General features: G+C 47.7%; 1 protein-coding gene across 3 annotated transcripts in view; it reads left to right on the top strand.

Moving 5' to 3' along the window:
- The window catches only part of SFXN5 (sideroflexin 5), a 124831-nt gene that overhangs the window by 46704 nt on the left and 64096 nt on the right, over window positions 1-14031 (top strand). For 2 of the 3 annotated variants that reach the window (XM_084855218.1, XM_084855215.1), the window contains 3 exons: window positions 3078-3104; window positions 5122-5176; window positions 9836-9861. In XM_084855218.1, the coding sequence (XP_084711344.1) occupies window positions 3078-3104; window positions 5122-5176; window positions 9836-9861 (108 nt within the window). The remainder of the gene's footprint in view (window positions 1-3077; window positions 3105-5121; window positions 5177-9835; window positions 9862-14031) is intronic. The other variant, XM_084855217.1, reaches the window with a different exon arrangement.

The raw sequence follows: 14031 nt of genomic DNA on the forward strand, positions 1-14031 counted from the left end.
CCTTTTTTTGGTCTGGGAGCCAGTTTGCCCACCCTTGGACCAATCTGGCGGGCCGGGTGATGTCAATGGGGCAGGGCCCCATCCCCAAAGCCACGCCTTCTCCCCTGATGTCATCCATCCCTACCCCACCCATTTTTCTTTTCTCAGTGCAGAGAGAGAAAGAGACTCAGCCAGTGCTTGGAGGAACTCCTCCAAGTGCCATCTGAGTCCCCCTCTCTGCACAGAGAAAGATAAAAGTGGGCGGGGTTAACATCTGGGCAGAAGAGGGGCCTGCAGATGTTCCTCTGTGGGCCGGATTGGGAACAATCATGGGCCAAATGTGGCTCATGGTTGAGAGGTTCCCCACTGCTGATGTAAGGGGCATTTGTTCCTCATGAGTATAATGTATGCAACATACCTGCCAAAGCCATGCTACCACATCTGGGTACAAATACAAATCGGGCATCCACATAAGAATAAACAAAGGGACCTGTAGAAGCTGAAGCACAGGGATCAGTCATTGAAGACTGGCAGGGCCTTCCATGAGTGGGGAGGGTGGGGGTGGGGGTGGGCTGTGTCATGAATGTGTACCAGGCCCAGAGAATGATGTTTGGGCATTGGGAGGGCCTGGTTTAAAGTAAGGAGAAGGGGATGAAGTGCCCCTTCTTAGCTGCTGTCACCACACAGCCCTGTTCAGGTCAGTTTGCCATGAAACTGACGTTTGGTTCTCCTCCACTTATGAAGAAAGATCTAGGGTCCGCTGACTGCTGCAGTTCACCTTGAGATGCATGGCCGGTGGTCTCACCATTTCAGTAGAGAATGTGGGGGAGTCTTCCTCTCACCAGTTCCTAATAGCTGGCTGCTGATTTCCCCCCAAACTGGGACAGAGATCGGCAGGCAGCAGAGGAAGGAGGGGTCTCTTCCTGCAGCTCCCTTCTCAGCAACTCTCAGTAGACCCTCACAGGCCCCCTCTTCTCTTTAGACCTAATTAACATTAGAAAGAGCCTTTTCTCACCTGCCCTGCCCCCCTGCAGCCTACACAATTATGTGAGAAGCCCCCTTTGGGGGGTGGTTTGGGATCTGTCTCTCTTCGGTGACCCATGTCAGGTCTGAATAATTCCATGCTGCCCAAAGCTCCCTGTTTCTAACTTCTGGTGGAGATTTTGTGAGGACTAATTAATTAACGTTGGTAAAGTGTTATTTAAGTGCTATGAATTTTTATTATCTCGTCACTTCCAGAACTTGACTCTGCAGGTGCTTCTGCTATTTTACATCACTGTAACTCCACTGGATCTAGCAGAGCTCTGCTGCGTTTTACTTTGGTGTGATTAAGAAGAGAGTCGGGCCTGATTTGCATTGCTGCAGGGTGGCAGGCACTGTGCAAGTTTTCCCACCCCAGTTATTCAAGTCCTGATGTCTCTCGAGTCAGCTACACACATCCAGTCATGGTGAATTACTTGGTTACGTAGTTTAGGGTGCTAAAAAATAATTTGGAGGCCAGTTTAGGCTGCAGCCTTATACACACCTGTGGGTGAGCTCCACTGAACTTTGTGGGGCTTGCCTCTGAGTAGACATGTACACTGTCAGGGGACTTTTGGAAGGGGCTGCTGTCAGAGAGCACAGCTGGTTGATCTTGAGGGGTGGAGACGGGGTCTCGGGTTTGTGGGCAGGATCGCTCTAGACCAGCTCTTGAGTGCTAGGCTGTTGGTGATCTGCTGCTATTAGGAGCCGAGTGAGGGGCGATCGTATCTCTGCTACCGGAATATGGCAAAGGTCGAGCTGCAGTTGCACTTCCTTGGGTGAAGCCCTGACTTGGATTTTTGCATGGTAAAAGCAGAGATGGACTTGGTGAGCGCTGGGAAACAAGGGGGCTTTGGCTTAACTGTTTATATGCTCAGACTTTGCGATCATGAGGGCTAGACCAGCCTTCCCAGTCGGGTGCCCCCCAGGTGCCATGCTGGCTGGGAACTCTGGGAGTTGCAGTGTAGCACGTTTGGATGGCACCAGGCTGGGTTAGACACTTGCTTTGCTTCTTAGAATTTGAACGGGATCCTCTGGGCCACAGACACAAATCTTTCTTGTAGTGGTCAGTTTGTGCCATGTTTCTAATTCTTTAACTAAACTTCATAGTTAATACGCGTATTGTTTTTTCTGGCAAAGTACAAGGAAACATTTTTCTGTATTACAGGTATGTGGGTATGGAGGAACCAAAAAAAATGAGAGACGGTATTGTCCGGTGGAGGCATGGGTTCAGATTTCTGCTCAGCTTCACTCTCACTGGGCAGTCTTCTACATGTCTTGGTCTCGGTGTTCCCCAGATGTAAAATGGTAGCAGTTGTGGTACCTTCCTTACAGGGTTGTAATCAAACAAACAAGAGCAATACCTAGAAGCATATTTGATACTTTGATGTGCTGCATAAACGCCTTCTGTTTCTAATAATAAAAGTATAAAGTTAGAGCCTGAGAGCACAAGTCAGGTGTATTCCAGGGCACCCAGCTGCATACCTGGAAGCTTCTCCTTAAAGTCTCTGCTGCGGAGTTCATCCAGGAAGGGCTGGGAAGAAGAGCCTTGTTCCTAGAGAACCACTGGCAACATCTCCCCACGGCTGCAGAAAGGCAGAAGAGGTGTGCTTCATTGGGGCCTGACTTGCAGCCTTGTCTGTTGTCTTCGTTGGGGCCCATTAATGATTTTTATGTATCAGGGGGACGATTAGCCACTTCCCTGCTCATCTGGGCTGGGCATAGCAATTGCTTGTCAGGTGGCCCCATTGCAGTTACCTTGCCTGGCTCTTTACAGCTCATTTGCAGGCAGGAATATTGTTGCTTTTCCCTCTGAGGTATAATAGGCTTTGGGATGAGGCGGGATGTTCAGGTGGTGCAGAAGTGCTTTGGCTTGCACAGAGGCCTGCTTTGGTTTTACACCGAATTTGTGCAATGGCAAATGGAATGGCAGACCAGAGTTGTTGTTTTGTGTGACCTTTTCCTTTGAAACCTCCACATGGAATGTTTCTGTTTTGCATGAACAAACATTCTGGAAGCGTCTTACCCGGCTGACTTTTTTTAAACAAGCAAATTAATTATGTCTTTTGTACTTCTAGCTTTGGAGAGCGCAAAAAATAAAACAGGTAACCCACTCTTTGCTTCTCTTTTATATTACTGTTGCTGTTTTGCCTTCCCACAGGCCTGGCGAGTGCACATATTGTCGTCCTTCTCTTTGGCAGCCTTTGCTATATTTGCATGTTGGAATGCTTCTCTTCAGTCTTTTAATGCACACCTAGAGTTGCATGTGGGTTCATTTCTGTACTGACCAGCCTGAGGGGCAAGGCGGAGCTATTGCATGCTCCTTGGCACAGGAGCGAGTCAACACCTTTGCTTTTGGCTGTCACATTCACATTTTTGGCTGAGCCCATTAACAGTTCCCCACAGCAGGTTCACCTGGTGTTGATGATGGGGACACCCTCTAATTTCATAGTGGGTGAAGCGGCCCTGAGAATTTTTCAGTAAACGGAAACATGCAGTCTTTCTTCCCAGGATGTGAATCCGTTCCTTTTCAACTAATTTTGTTCATTGGGTTTTGTGTGATGGTTTAATATTTTTATTGTACATTGCCTGGAATGCCTGCTAGGCAGAGGGTGCAATTTTAGAAATCAAATAAATGAATTCAATTAAATTAATAAAATATACCCTAAGTGCCAAGGGGCTTTTAAGATTTGTCTCCAAGTCTGGCCAGCATGGGCTTCCCTAGAAGAAGCTTCTGGCTTTTGAAGGTCCTGAACACTGTGCCTCTTTGTGGCAGGCTGGGATCTGCTTCTCGTATTTTATGCTGGTAAGTTTCGTGATTAATTTCTAAAAGGAAGGTAGGTGTGTGGGGAGGGTCCAAACCTGCCCCACGGTCCTCTCATTTGGCCTTTTAGCCCTTTGGCTGATAGTAGTTGCTTGGTGGCAATGGAAGGACATTCTGTACATGCTGAAAGGACTTCCTGTTGTTGTTGTTGTTGTTATTATTTCATATATTCCAGGCTGATACCTGGCATTGAAAACTGGTTGTGGGTAGGCCTCGGAAACTCCAGAGTGCAACCAGGGTCAGAAGGTTTCCTGCAAGAATAGCCCTTGCACTTGCATAGTCTGCCTGTACGCCTGCCTAAAGCAGGCCTTGGTCCTTTATGAGTGGTTAAGTGCTGAAAACCTATTTCCTCCAGGGGTCTGTAAGTGACTAGCCCTTTTTCAGATGTTCAGTGCAGATAAATGAGCCTGCATTGGGGTGGAATGTGTAGGGGCCAGGGGGGTGGGCAGTGGTGGCATTGCAGCGGCAGGCGTCCCCCCACCCCTCCAACCCATACTTGTTGCTTAGAATGCCCATTGACCGCTCCTACAGTCATTCTAATGAATATATGTAGATGGTGAGTTTTCCCAGTGTGGGCACAATTGGGTCCTATTTCAAACACAGGATTATAAATGAGGTTATGGAGACAACAGAAAAGGCATGGTGGTGTAATGAACTAGGTTCTGGAGGATGACTGGATGCGAGGGGGGAATTGCATGGAGATTGAGATGTGAAGGTAAGTGGGTGGGGGAGTCACCTGGTGCTCCAGATGCTGAGGGGAGAGCGGCTGGGGCTTGCCAGTTCAACCTGAGCGTGGGCCTCGGGCCAGGGTGGTTGGGCTTCTGAGGGGAGGGATAGGTCTAGAAGCGGAGTTCTCCCACCTTGAAAGTTTCTGTGTAAAAAGAAGAGTGAAAGAAGGAAAACAAAGCAAGGAAGTTCATACCATAAGTAATACTGCACTCACCCACAAAACCTAACTTCATAATTACTTTCCCCTGCTTTATTCTCATAAATAAAATTTGTTAAATTGTTACTCTTGGTCTGTCTCTCATGGAATTCACACTTTAAGGGCCTGAGCACCCACACCGAAGCAAAGTGTTCTTGGGGAAACTGCGGTAGCACTAAGTCAGTCCTCAAGTGCTACTTTACATACGGCAAAATCCCTGTGTGACTCCAAGCCTCCCCATTTTGTGTAACATCTGTCTGGGTAAAGGAGGAGGATCGTCGGTCTCTGGCTTCCACCATGAGCATGAGAAATGCTCTTGGGGGTGACCGTGCCCCTTTGGCCCTGTTTTCACTGTGTCTGATTTTTTTTGTAGGCCATCATCCATCCGGACACTAACGAGACGATTTTCATGCCTTTCAGAATGTCAGGTATGGCCTGTCCTCTTAAACAGCACACAGGATGCTTATTTTCAAAGTTTTAACTCTTTTAAATCAAGGTTGCCTTCTGGCTTAGTGTCAGCTTCATTCTCTTCCCCATGCCACAGGTGTCTGTTTCAGTCATTCCTAAATGCCTTCACTAGCTTTATTCCAGAATTAGTTTTTGCAAAATCTTGATCTCTTTTAGATTGGCAAAGGGATATGGTACATAAGCAGGCCTCCTTTGGTTATAAAAGCCACCTGGGAGAGAAGGTAATAAAACAAAGGTTGATAGAGTCTAAGGCAGCATTGGTAGTATTCATAGAATCATAGAATAGTAGGGTTGGAAGGGGCCTACAAGGCCATCGAGTCCAACGCCCTGCTCAATGCAGGAATCCAAGTCAGAGCATCCCTGACAGAGGGCTGTCCAGTCTCGTCTTGAATTCCTCCAGTGTGGGAGAGCCCACCACCTCCCCAGGTCATTGGTTCCATTGTCGTGTTGCTCTAACAGTCAGGAAGTTTTCCCTGATGTTCAGCCAGAATCTGGCTTCCTGTCACTTGAACCCATTATTCTGTGTCCTGCACTCTGGGATGATCCAGAAGAGATCCTGGCCTTCCTCTCTGTGACAGCCTTTCAAGTACCTGAAGACGGCTATCCTATCTCCCCTCAGTCTTCTCTTCTCAAGGCTAAACATGCCCAGTTCTTTCAGTCTCTCCTCATAGGGCTTTGTTTCCAGTCCCCTGATCATCTTTGTTGCCCTCCTCTGAACCCTCTCCAGTTTGTCTGCATCCTTCTTAAAGTGTGGTGCCCAGAACTGGACACAGTACTCCAGATGAGGCCTAACCAGTGCTGAGTAGAGGGGAACTAGTACTTCCCTGGATTTGGAAGCTATGCTTCTATTACTGCAGCCCAAAAGAGCATTTGCCTTTTTTGGAGCCACATCACATGGTTGGCTCATATTCAGCTTGTGATGGACAACAGTTCCAAGATCCTTCTCGCTTGTAGTGTTGTTGAGCCAGGTATCCCCCATCTTGTATGTGTGCATTTGGTTTCTTATTCCTAGGCGCAGAACTTGGCATTTATCCCTATTTCTTCCTCTTCTTTATGTAGTTGTCTTGTAGTTACATTGCAAGTCTGCAGGCAGGACCTGTCTTTTGTTTATATCTTCTTCATCATCAGGAGACATAGACCTGCCATGGGTTGATGAGGTGTCTGCGTAGTGAGTTTCAACTCGGGAGCACTGTGGCACAGTTGACCTGATCCAGATTCTGCTCCTGAGGACATCCATCCAGCAGTTACCCCTTTCCCATTCTCTGTGGTTCAGTGATTTGGTTCAGTGTGGTTCAGTGTGGTTCAGTGACCAGTGATTTCCACTAGGTTGGTGGATACACGAGAGCAATAATAATTCTAGGAGGTTTCCTGGCCATCTCCCAGAGCCTCTCCCTTGGCACCCAGTGTAGGGGAATATCTGTAGCGGAGTGCTCACTCCCAGCAAATGAGCCTTACTTTGATTCTTCTCACTTCCCCTCTGCAGTGCAATTGTAGTTTCCAAGTGGTTAATCCCTCTTCTGAATCCATTTAATCTCTGTAATGCATCACCCAGTGGTCCCAGATGCAATAGAGTGAATTAATTGATTAATGGATTAATCTTATCAGGTAAATCTGTGTAAATTTGCATATGGGTCCTGAAGGAAGAAGCATGCTGCGTTTCCAGTGATGCACTCACGTGTTATAGAAGAGGCTTTGCTGTAGAATATGCCACATCTGCTGTGTAAGAGGAAAGGGGGACACCTCATAAGAAGGTGCCTCTTGCCGTCTGTATTTAAAAGGACTTGTATTATAATTAGTGAATGTTTGGTTTTTAAAAATCTTTGCCTGGTTAATTGGGGGCACTTATTTTAATCAATTCACCTGACCGATTCATAGAATCATAGAATCATAGAACAGTAGGGTTGGAAGGGGCCTACAAGACCATCGAGTCCAACCCCCTGCTCAATGCAGGATTCCAAGTCAAAGCATCCCTGACAGATGGCTGTCCAGCCTCGTCTTGAATGCCTCCAGTGTGGGAGAGCCCACCACCTCCCTAGGTAATGGGTTCCATTGTTGTATTGCTCTAAGGGTCAGGAAGTTTCTCCTCATGTTCATCCGGAATCTGGCTTCCTGTAACTTGAGCCCATGATTTCGTGTCCTGCATTCTGGGATGATCAAGAAGAGATGCTGGCCTTCCTCTCTATGGCAACTTTTCAAGTACTTGAAGAGCGCTATCCTATCTCCCCTCAGTCTTCTCTTCTCAAGGCTAAACATACCCAGTTCTTTCAGTCTCTCTTCATAGGGCTTTGTTTCCAGTCCCCTGATCATCTTTGTTGCCCCCCTCTGAACCCTCTCCAGCTTGTCTGCATCTTTCTTAAAGTGTGGTGCCCAGAACTGCACACAGTACTCCAGATGAGGCCTAGCCAGTGCTGAGTAGAGGGGAACTAGTACTTCCCGGGATTTGGAAGCTATGCTTCTGTTAATGCAGCCCCAAATAGCATTGGCCTTTTTTGCAGCCATATCACATTGTTGGCTCATATTCAGCTTGTGATCGACAACAATTCCAAGATCCGTCTCGCTTGTAGTGTTGTTGAGCCAGGTATCCCCCTTCTTGTAAGTGTGCATTTGGTTTCTTTTTCCTAGGTGCAGAACTTGGCCTTTATCCCTATTAAATGTCATTCTGTTGTTTTCTGCCCAGCACTCCAGCCTATCAAGATCACTTTGAATTTTGTTTCTGTCTTCCAAGGTATTAGCTATCCCGCCCCATTTTGTGTCATCTGCAAATTTGATCAGCATTCTCTGCACCTCCTCCTCCAAGTCATTAATACAAATGTTGAAGAGCCCTGGGCCCAGGACTGAGCCCTGCGGTACCGCACTCGTTACCTCTCCCCAGTTTGAGAAGATCCCATTGATAAGCACTGAGGCCTCCTTAGGGAAGAGCAGCCAAGGCAAGGCTTTCCTAAAAGGTGGCTGGACAATTGTTCAGGTGAGTCTTACCTGCTGTGCTGCCTAGTGGGTCACTGAGGGCACTCTTTTTCCCCCAGGGCCAAGCACATGCCGTTTAGCCCCAGGGGGACTGGCTTGTGAGAGGCCCTGCAACATCTTCCTTGAATCAGATTTGCATCTTCCCAGTGGTCTTGGTCCTACATGGAGGATTATAGTGACCAGATCAGCAGTTGGTCTTCCTCTCCCCATTCAGGACAAGATTAGTTATGGGATGGATTAAGCAGTTGAGTTCATTCTGACAGTGAGGATAAAGTATAGCAAGATCAAAAGGTCAGCACTTGGAAAAACTGGCTTTTCCCTACCTTTCTTCTCTCACTGGCACCACAGGGAGATCCTCCCTCTGGAACAAGGAGGTGGGGTTGACAAAGAATTTCTGGAGAAGCCCCTCCCTGCCTCCCTGTGAAAGGAGACTGGGATCTCCCTAGGGGGATCTTGGGGGACAGAGGAAGGAATGAAAGACAACCCAGTGGGACACACACACAGAGGTCTGGTGGGGGAAAGACGATTCCTGGAGAGCAAGACATGCCACCTTGGTGATGGTCAGGACATTGGCCAAACATGGACTTGCTCTCCACCCTAGAACTGCTCCCTTGGATCAGGCTTCCTTCTTGATCGTTCCAGGCTTTTTCTGCCCTGATTTCAGAGCTAGGTTGTCAAAAGAAGAACTTGTTGACTCTAGTTCTTCTAAGGGTCTCAAGATCTCTGACCTAAAATACTGTACCTGTAACCCTCTTGCCAGGGCTGCATGTGAAACTGAGCACTGCAGTCATAAGCAGTTGCACTCATTATATCTTCTCTACCACGGAAGAGAACTTTTCACGACTAGAGGTGCTAAGGGAACTGCACTATCGGTTACCACTAGTATTTCACTACCTCTTATTATCATTGGCAGTAGACTAGTATTGCTAGCTAGTATTGCATTATGTGCCATGTAGAGTTATAACACCACAAATTCATGCCTATTGCAGCATGTACACATATGATGAAACCTGCTGTTACATTGCCTCTGACATGTGTTTATGAGTCCTTCAAGAAAACGAAAGGCCACATTCTCCCATACGAGCCTGCCTGGGTTTTAAAATCCTCAGAAGAGAGGCCCTTCTCTCTATCTTGCCACTATCAGAAGCACATTTGATGGGAGCACAGGAGCCTTCATGATAACTGCTCCCAGGCGCTGGAACTCTTTGCCAGGGTGGCCAGGCGAGCTACACCTCTCTTGTCCATCTGCTTGGTTTTTAAGCTGACTTGATTGCTGATACAGGTTTTAATCTGGTATGAGCTTTTAATTTATTACTGTTGTTGTTGTTGTTGTTGTTGTTATTATTATTATTATTTAATGTGTTTTAATTGATGCATTTTTATATTGTAATTATAATTTCATATTTTATCTGTATTTTACTGTAAGCTGCCCTGAGCTCTATTTTTGGTGGAAAGCTGGGATATCAATTTAATAAATAAATAAAGGGGGTGGAGAGTTAGAATTTCACCAAACACCCAGAAAAGGAGAAGGCCCCTCATCTCTTCCTTCTGCTCTGTAGCTGAGTTGTAACTTCACCATGGTTACAATAATTATAAAACTGTTTTGGGGTGTGGGAGTCTCTCAATATTAAAATGTGCTTTTCTTCCTCTTGTAGGTTACGTCCCTTTTGGAACGCCTATTGTAAGTATTTTAATATCTCATCCCAACCCTTCCTTGCTTCTAACAAGAAATGCATTAGTAGTACTTGCTCACAATTCTCCAAATTTGACCTGGATGTTATTGTACCAAGATCCCTGTTGAGTTTCTGTGTGCCACTTGACATGATGCTTAAACTTCTGTGCTTGGCGAGTGTGGGAGATCTAAAGACCCCCCTTTTGTTCAGTTTAGGGCTGATCATTGAGGACTAATCCATAGGGCAAAGTCACTGGAGTGCCTCAAGTCACTCCGTCCACCTCGAGGCACTTACAAATTGACTGAAAATGACTGACTGCATTCAGCTTGCCTTGCAAGAATCCACCTTGCCCCCCTCTGACATATTCCTGTGCCTTTCCTCTCCTGTCCCAGCAGGGGTTCCTCTGCCTGTCTGTCTGCCTTCCTGAAACACCCTGGGAAGAGCAAGAGCTTTTGGAAGTACAAGGAAAGCATTTGACTTGGCTGGAGATAATGAGAGTGACGTGATGTGGGGTGGGGTGAGTGGGCTAAAATCAGGACACAGGAGGAGGAGAAAAGACAGCTTGATGCCTGAGTTTGGGGTTCAAAACAGGAGCAGCTGCCATTTTGATGGAGAAGTATCTCTGGCTCCTAGACCTTAAGGTGTACCTTTTGTCTTAGGAGTAGAACAAATTTTGGTCCAGAAATGCTTATTAATGAGAAGTGCCCTTCTGGTGACCCACAGTGTGTGTGGGCTTGAGTTCCAATCTGGATGTTGGAGCATTACTTTTATTGAGAAGCAGTGAGAAGGCTCGAATTAGCAGTGTGCTGGTGAGTTGTCTTGCACAGCTTCCCATTTCACTGGAACTTACTTAGAGCAGCATGCTGGTGGGTCATGCCTACATTGGTCAGATCCATCCATCTCCCACTCTGCCACTCTTTGTGGTGCCTAAAATCCACTTCCTCGCCTTACGATGGATTGAATTGCTAGAGTTTTGAGTGTTTTGCCTCTCAGTTCCATTCCTCAGCTCCAGCGCACCCCCTCCCCAAAGTTATTCTGAGGCTTGAAATACACCCATGGATCCGTTCTGGGCCACATTGCTTGAGACATATGGCCCTTTCTGTAATGATATCTTGAGGGAGGTAATGGCATGGTTCCCAGCATAAAGAGGGGAAAGGTGTCCTTATTTATGTTTAACATTTGGGTGGTAATCTGTAATTAACTTTGCAAAAAGTTAAACACAAATTTGAGTTAGCGATCAGGTTGACACCAAAATCGGCCCAAATCCAGACCTGTCAGAGGAGCTGAGAGCTGTCAGCAGAGCTCAATTTTGCGAGCTGTAAATGATAAACTGGAAGCTCTTGTCATAAAGCAGAAAAAATGATTTTCAAATGTTACATTTTAATTTTAACATTTATGCCAATTGATCTGTGAAATGTAGTGACATAATTGGCAGCCGCTCTCTCGCAGTCTGAGTCTTAAACTGAGCATACTGGGAAGAAGCTGATGGAGGGGGGGAGGGAGTTGGGAACTCCCTTCTCCCTCATCGAGATGGTTTTGGGCTCCTGTGCCTAAACTGAAGTGTGTCTATACTCAGGGCAAACATTTCTGCCTGGTAAGAGAGCTTAGTTTCTAAGCAGGGAGGTCCTGCTTCAGGCTGCCTGGAACAGGGATCCACGTCCAGCAAGCACAGGGGGGCCAGGGAGGAGGAGGAAAGCAGTACTTCTGTTTGCAGGCCTGGCCTGGGTGACTTCGAGAGGAAGACGGGCGTTGGGATCTGCCTTCCCAGTCTGTTGGAAGACCAAGCTGGGGACACTGTGGGAGCCGAGAGAGTGGTCTCCAAAACCTGTCTGGGTGGGAAGGCCTGGTGGCTGGCTGCTTCACAGCCCTCTGCACTGGAGCTGAAAGGTCTGACCTCTGGAAATTATTTTGGTATAATCCCCTTGTGGTTTTGAAAGAGAAGCCTCTGATGTTTCAACCTTTTTCCCCTGACAGGTCTCCAGCACATTTGACAGCCACATGGAGATGCAGCAATGTGGAAAACCCTACCGGCTGAATTTCTGCCTCTCATGTAGCTGTTAAATGTTTAACAGGCTGTCCAGAAAAAAACAAACGTGGAAATGGCAGGCTTCTCACTTCTAAGGCTGCAAGTTATTTGGGGTGGTGTTGGGTGGTCAGGGCTTTTGGGGGGCCAAGATCTTAACATCTGTGTCTCCAGTCAGACTTTGATGTGATGTGTGTTGAGTCATTATAAAATGTGTTGCCCACCCTGAACGGAAGTGGGTGAAAACTGGAAATTAATAAGCCAGCTTGTTTGCATCTGCAAAGGTGTTAGATACAGTTCCATGGTGCAGCCATTTCTGGAGATTTGGAATTTTTTCCCCAGTTTGTTTTTATCTCTTGATTTCCCCCACCCCTGCTAGTAATGAGGAATGAAGCTGTATGTTTTTTGCCAGACTCCTGCCCATATGGAGAGCTTGCATTAAATGTGCCTCTTGCAGGCACGCAGCTTTCTAATATTCTCCCCCCGCCCACCTTTCCGGGGCTAAGTGGCTACCTCTTACTCATTTGCAGCCTTTCCCTGCTCACCCCAGACTCCCTTCAGCTTGCCAGCTCTTGAGTCCACCTGTCCCAGAAAGAGATTTAAATTAGAATACATCTGCATGTTTCGGTTTATTCATATTTCTCTGTCTTCACACTCGACCTTTGAGCTTTTTGACAGCCACTGGCGAGTGGTGTTGCTTGCACTCATTACTGATGGAGGTGGCTACATCTCTGCTCAGATGCCTGGCCTCCAGTCCATGACAGACTTTGCCGTGGCTCAGGCAGAGCTGGAGGGAGCAGGACCCTTTGTGCGAGGCGCTTGAGGCAGAGCCTCTTAGTTCTCTGGATCATACTGAGAAGCCTCCTTGGGCACTAGAGGGAAAAACGGATAATTGCACGGGGGCGGTGGAAGAAAAGGGGTGACGTCTGAGACTGTTTTGAGAATGGGCCTTCTTTAGCGACTTGAATCCTAGAGAGCCTGTGAAAGTTGCCAGCACGTGCCAGACCCAGGCTTTTCCTGGGTCAGGTCTGGTGAGGGTAGTGTGATCAGGGCTGAAGGCAATGGGCATGATCAACTATGGAAGGCAACTAGAGGAGCAAAGTAAACCTGTTCCCAGGTCAGGCCTCCATTTTGCTCTAAGGAAGGGCTGTAGCTGAGTGGTTGAGCACACAGTTTATATGCAAAGGTCCCAGGTTCAGTCGCTGGTAGCATCTCCAGGCCAGGCCGGGGAAGATTCCCGTCTGAAACCCTGGAGGGCCTTTGCTGCCACGTTGTATAGTCAGTACTGACCTAGATGGACTGAGGGTCTGTCTCAGGACAAGGCAGCTTCGTGCATCCCTGTGAGCAAGAGCAGCCGGTAGAGTCCCCTCATTGCTCAGATGAAAGTGCAGGCCTGATCTGGAAGCCTTTGTCCCAGGGCCAGGCCTCGTCATGTGATCGGCATTCCCCAGGCAGGTCGGGACATTTTGTAGCCCCTTCCTTTGGCCTTGGTAATGTGCCGGCCACATCCCAGCCTGAATCCCCACTGCACCCACGAGCCCCAACATTGGGCTCATTACCCCATTTGGCTAGCAGGAAAGAAGTTAAGGGATTGTGTCATCTCTTCAGGGTTGCGATCCTGAAATAGCAACCACCCATTTACATGGAGGAGGAGCTCTTCAGAGACTGCTTTGCGTGTTCCAGTGGCCTCCCCGTTTCTCCGTGAGATTGTTTCTGGAGCTCCCTACTGCTTGCCTGATGACTTACCCTGGGATATAACAGGGATGATTCAAGAGGCCCTCATCTTGCCAGGGCTTTGTCTCACTTCAGCCCCAGATTCACCAACAAATCAGAGGCAGAAAGCGGGCTCTGTGATTGTTATGTCAGGAGAAATTATGATCATGTAAAGAAGCCCCAAACTGAAGAAGACAGACCTTTTCTCTTGGTTCCCCTTTTTGAGTCCGATTCCCTCCCTGCTGCTGTGGTGCGGGGACTTTGTCAGGAGGAGCAGACTGGCCTTCAGTGGTGTAGTGGAGCCAGGGCTCACAGGGACACAGCCCTGGCACCTCTGCGTAGCAGGGACGCTGGCTTCATCAGCCACGCTCTGGTTAGAATTCCCTGCTCCCTCCGAGCTTAGTGGCAATCCTCGCAGTAGCTGGGGGGAAATGAATTTTCC

Source organism: Heloderma suspectum, chromosome 5 (assembly GCF_057233095.1).
Source record: "Heloderma suspectum isolate Gila_16-S chromosome 5, 16-S_ref, whole genome shotgun sequence".
Classification (NCBI taxonomy): Eukaryota; Metazoa; Chordata; class Lepidosauria; order Squamata; family Helodermatidae; genus Heloderma; species Heloderma suspectum.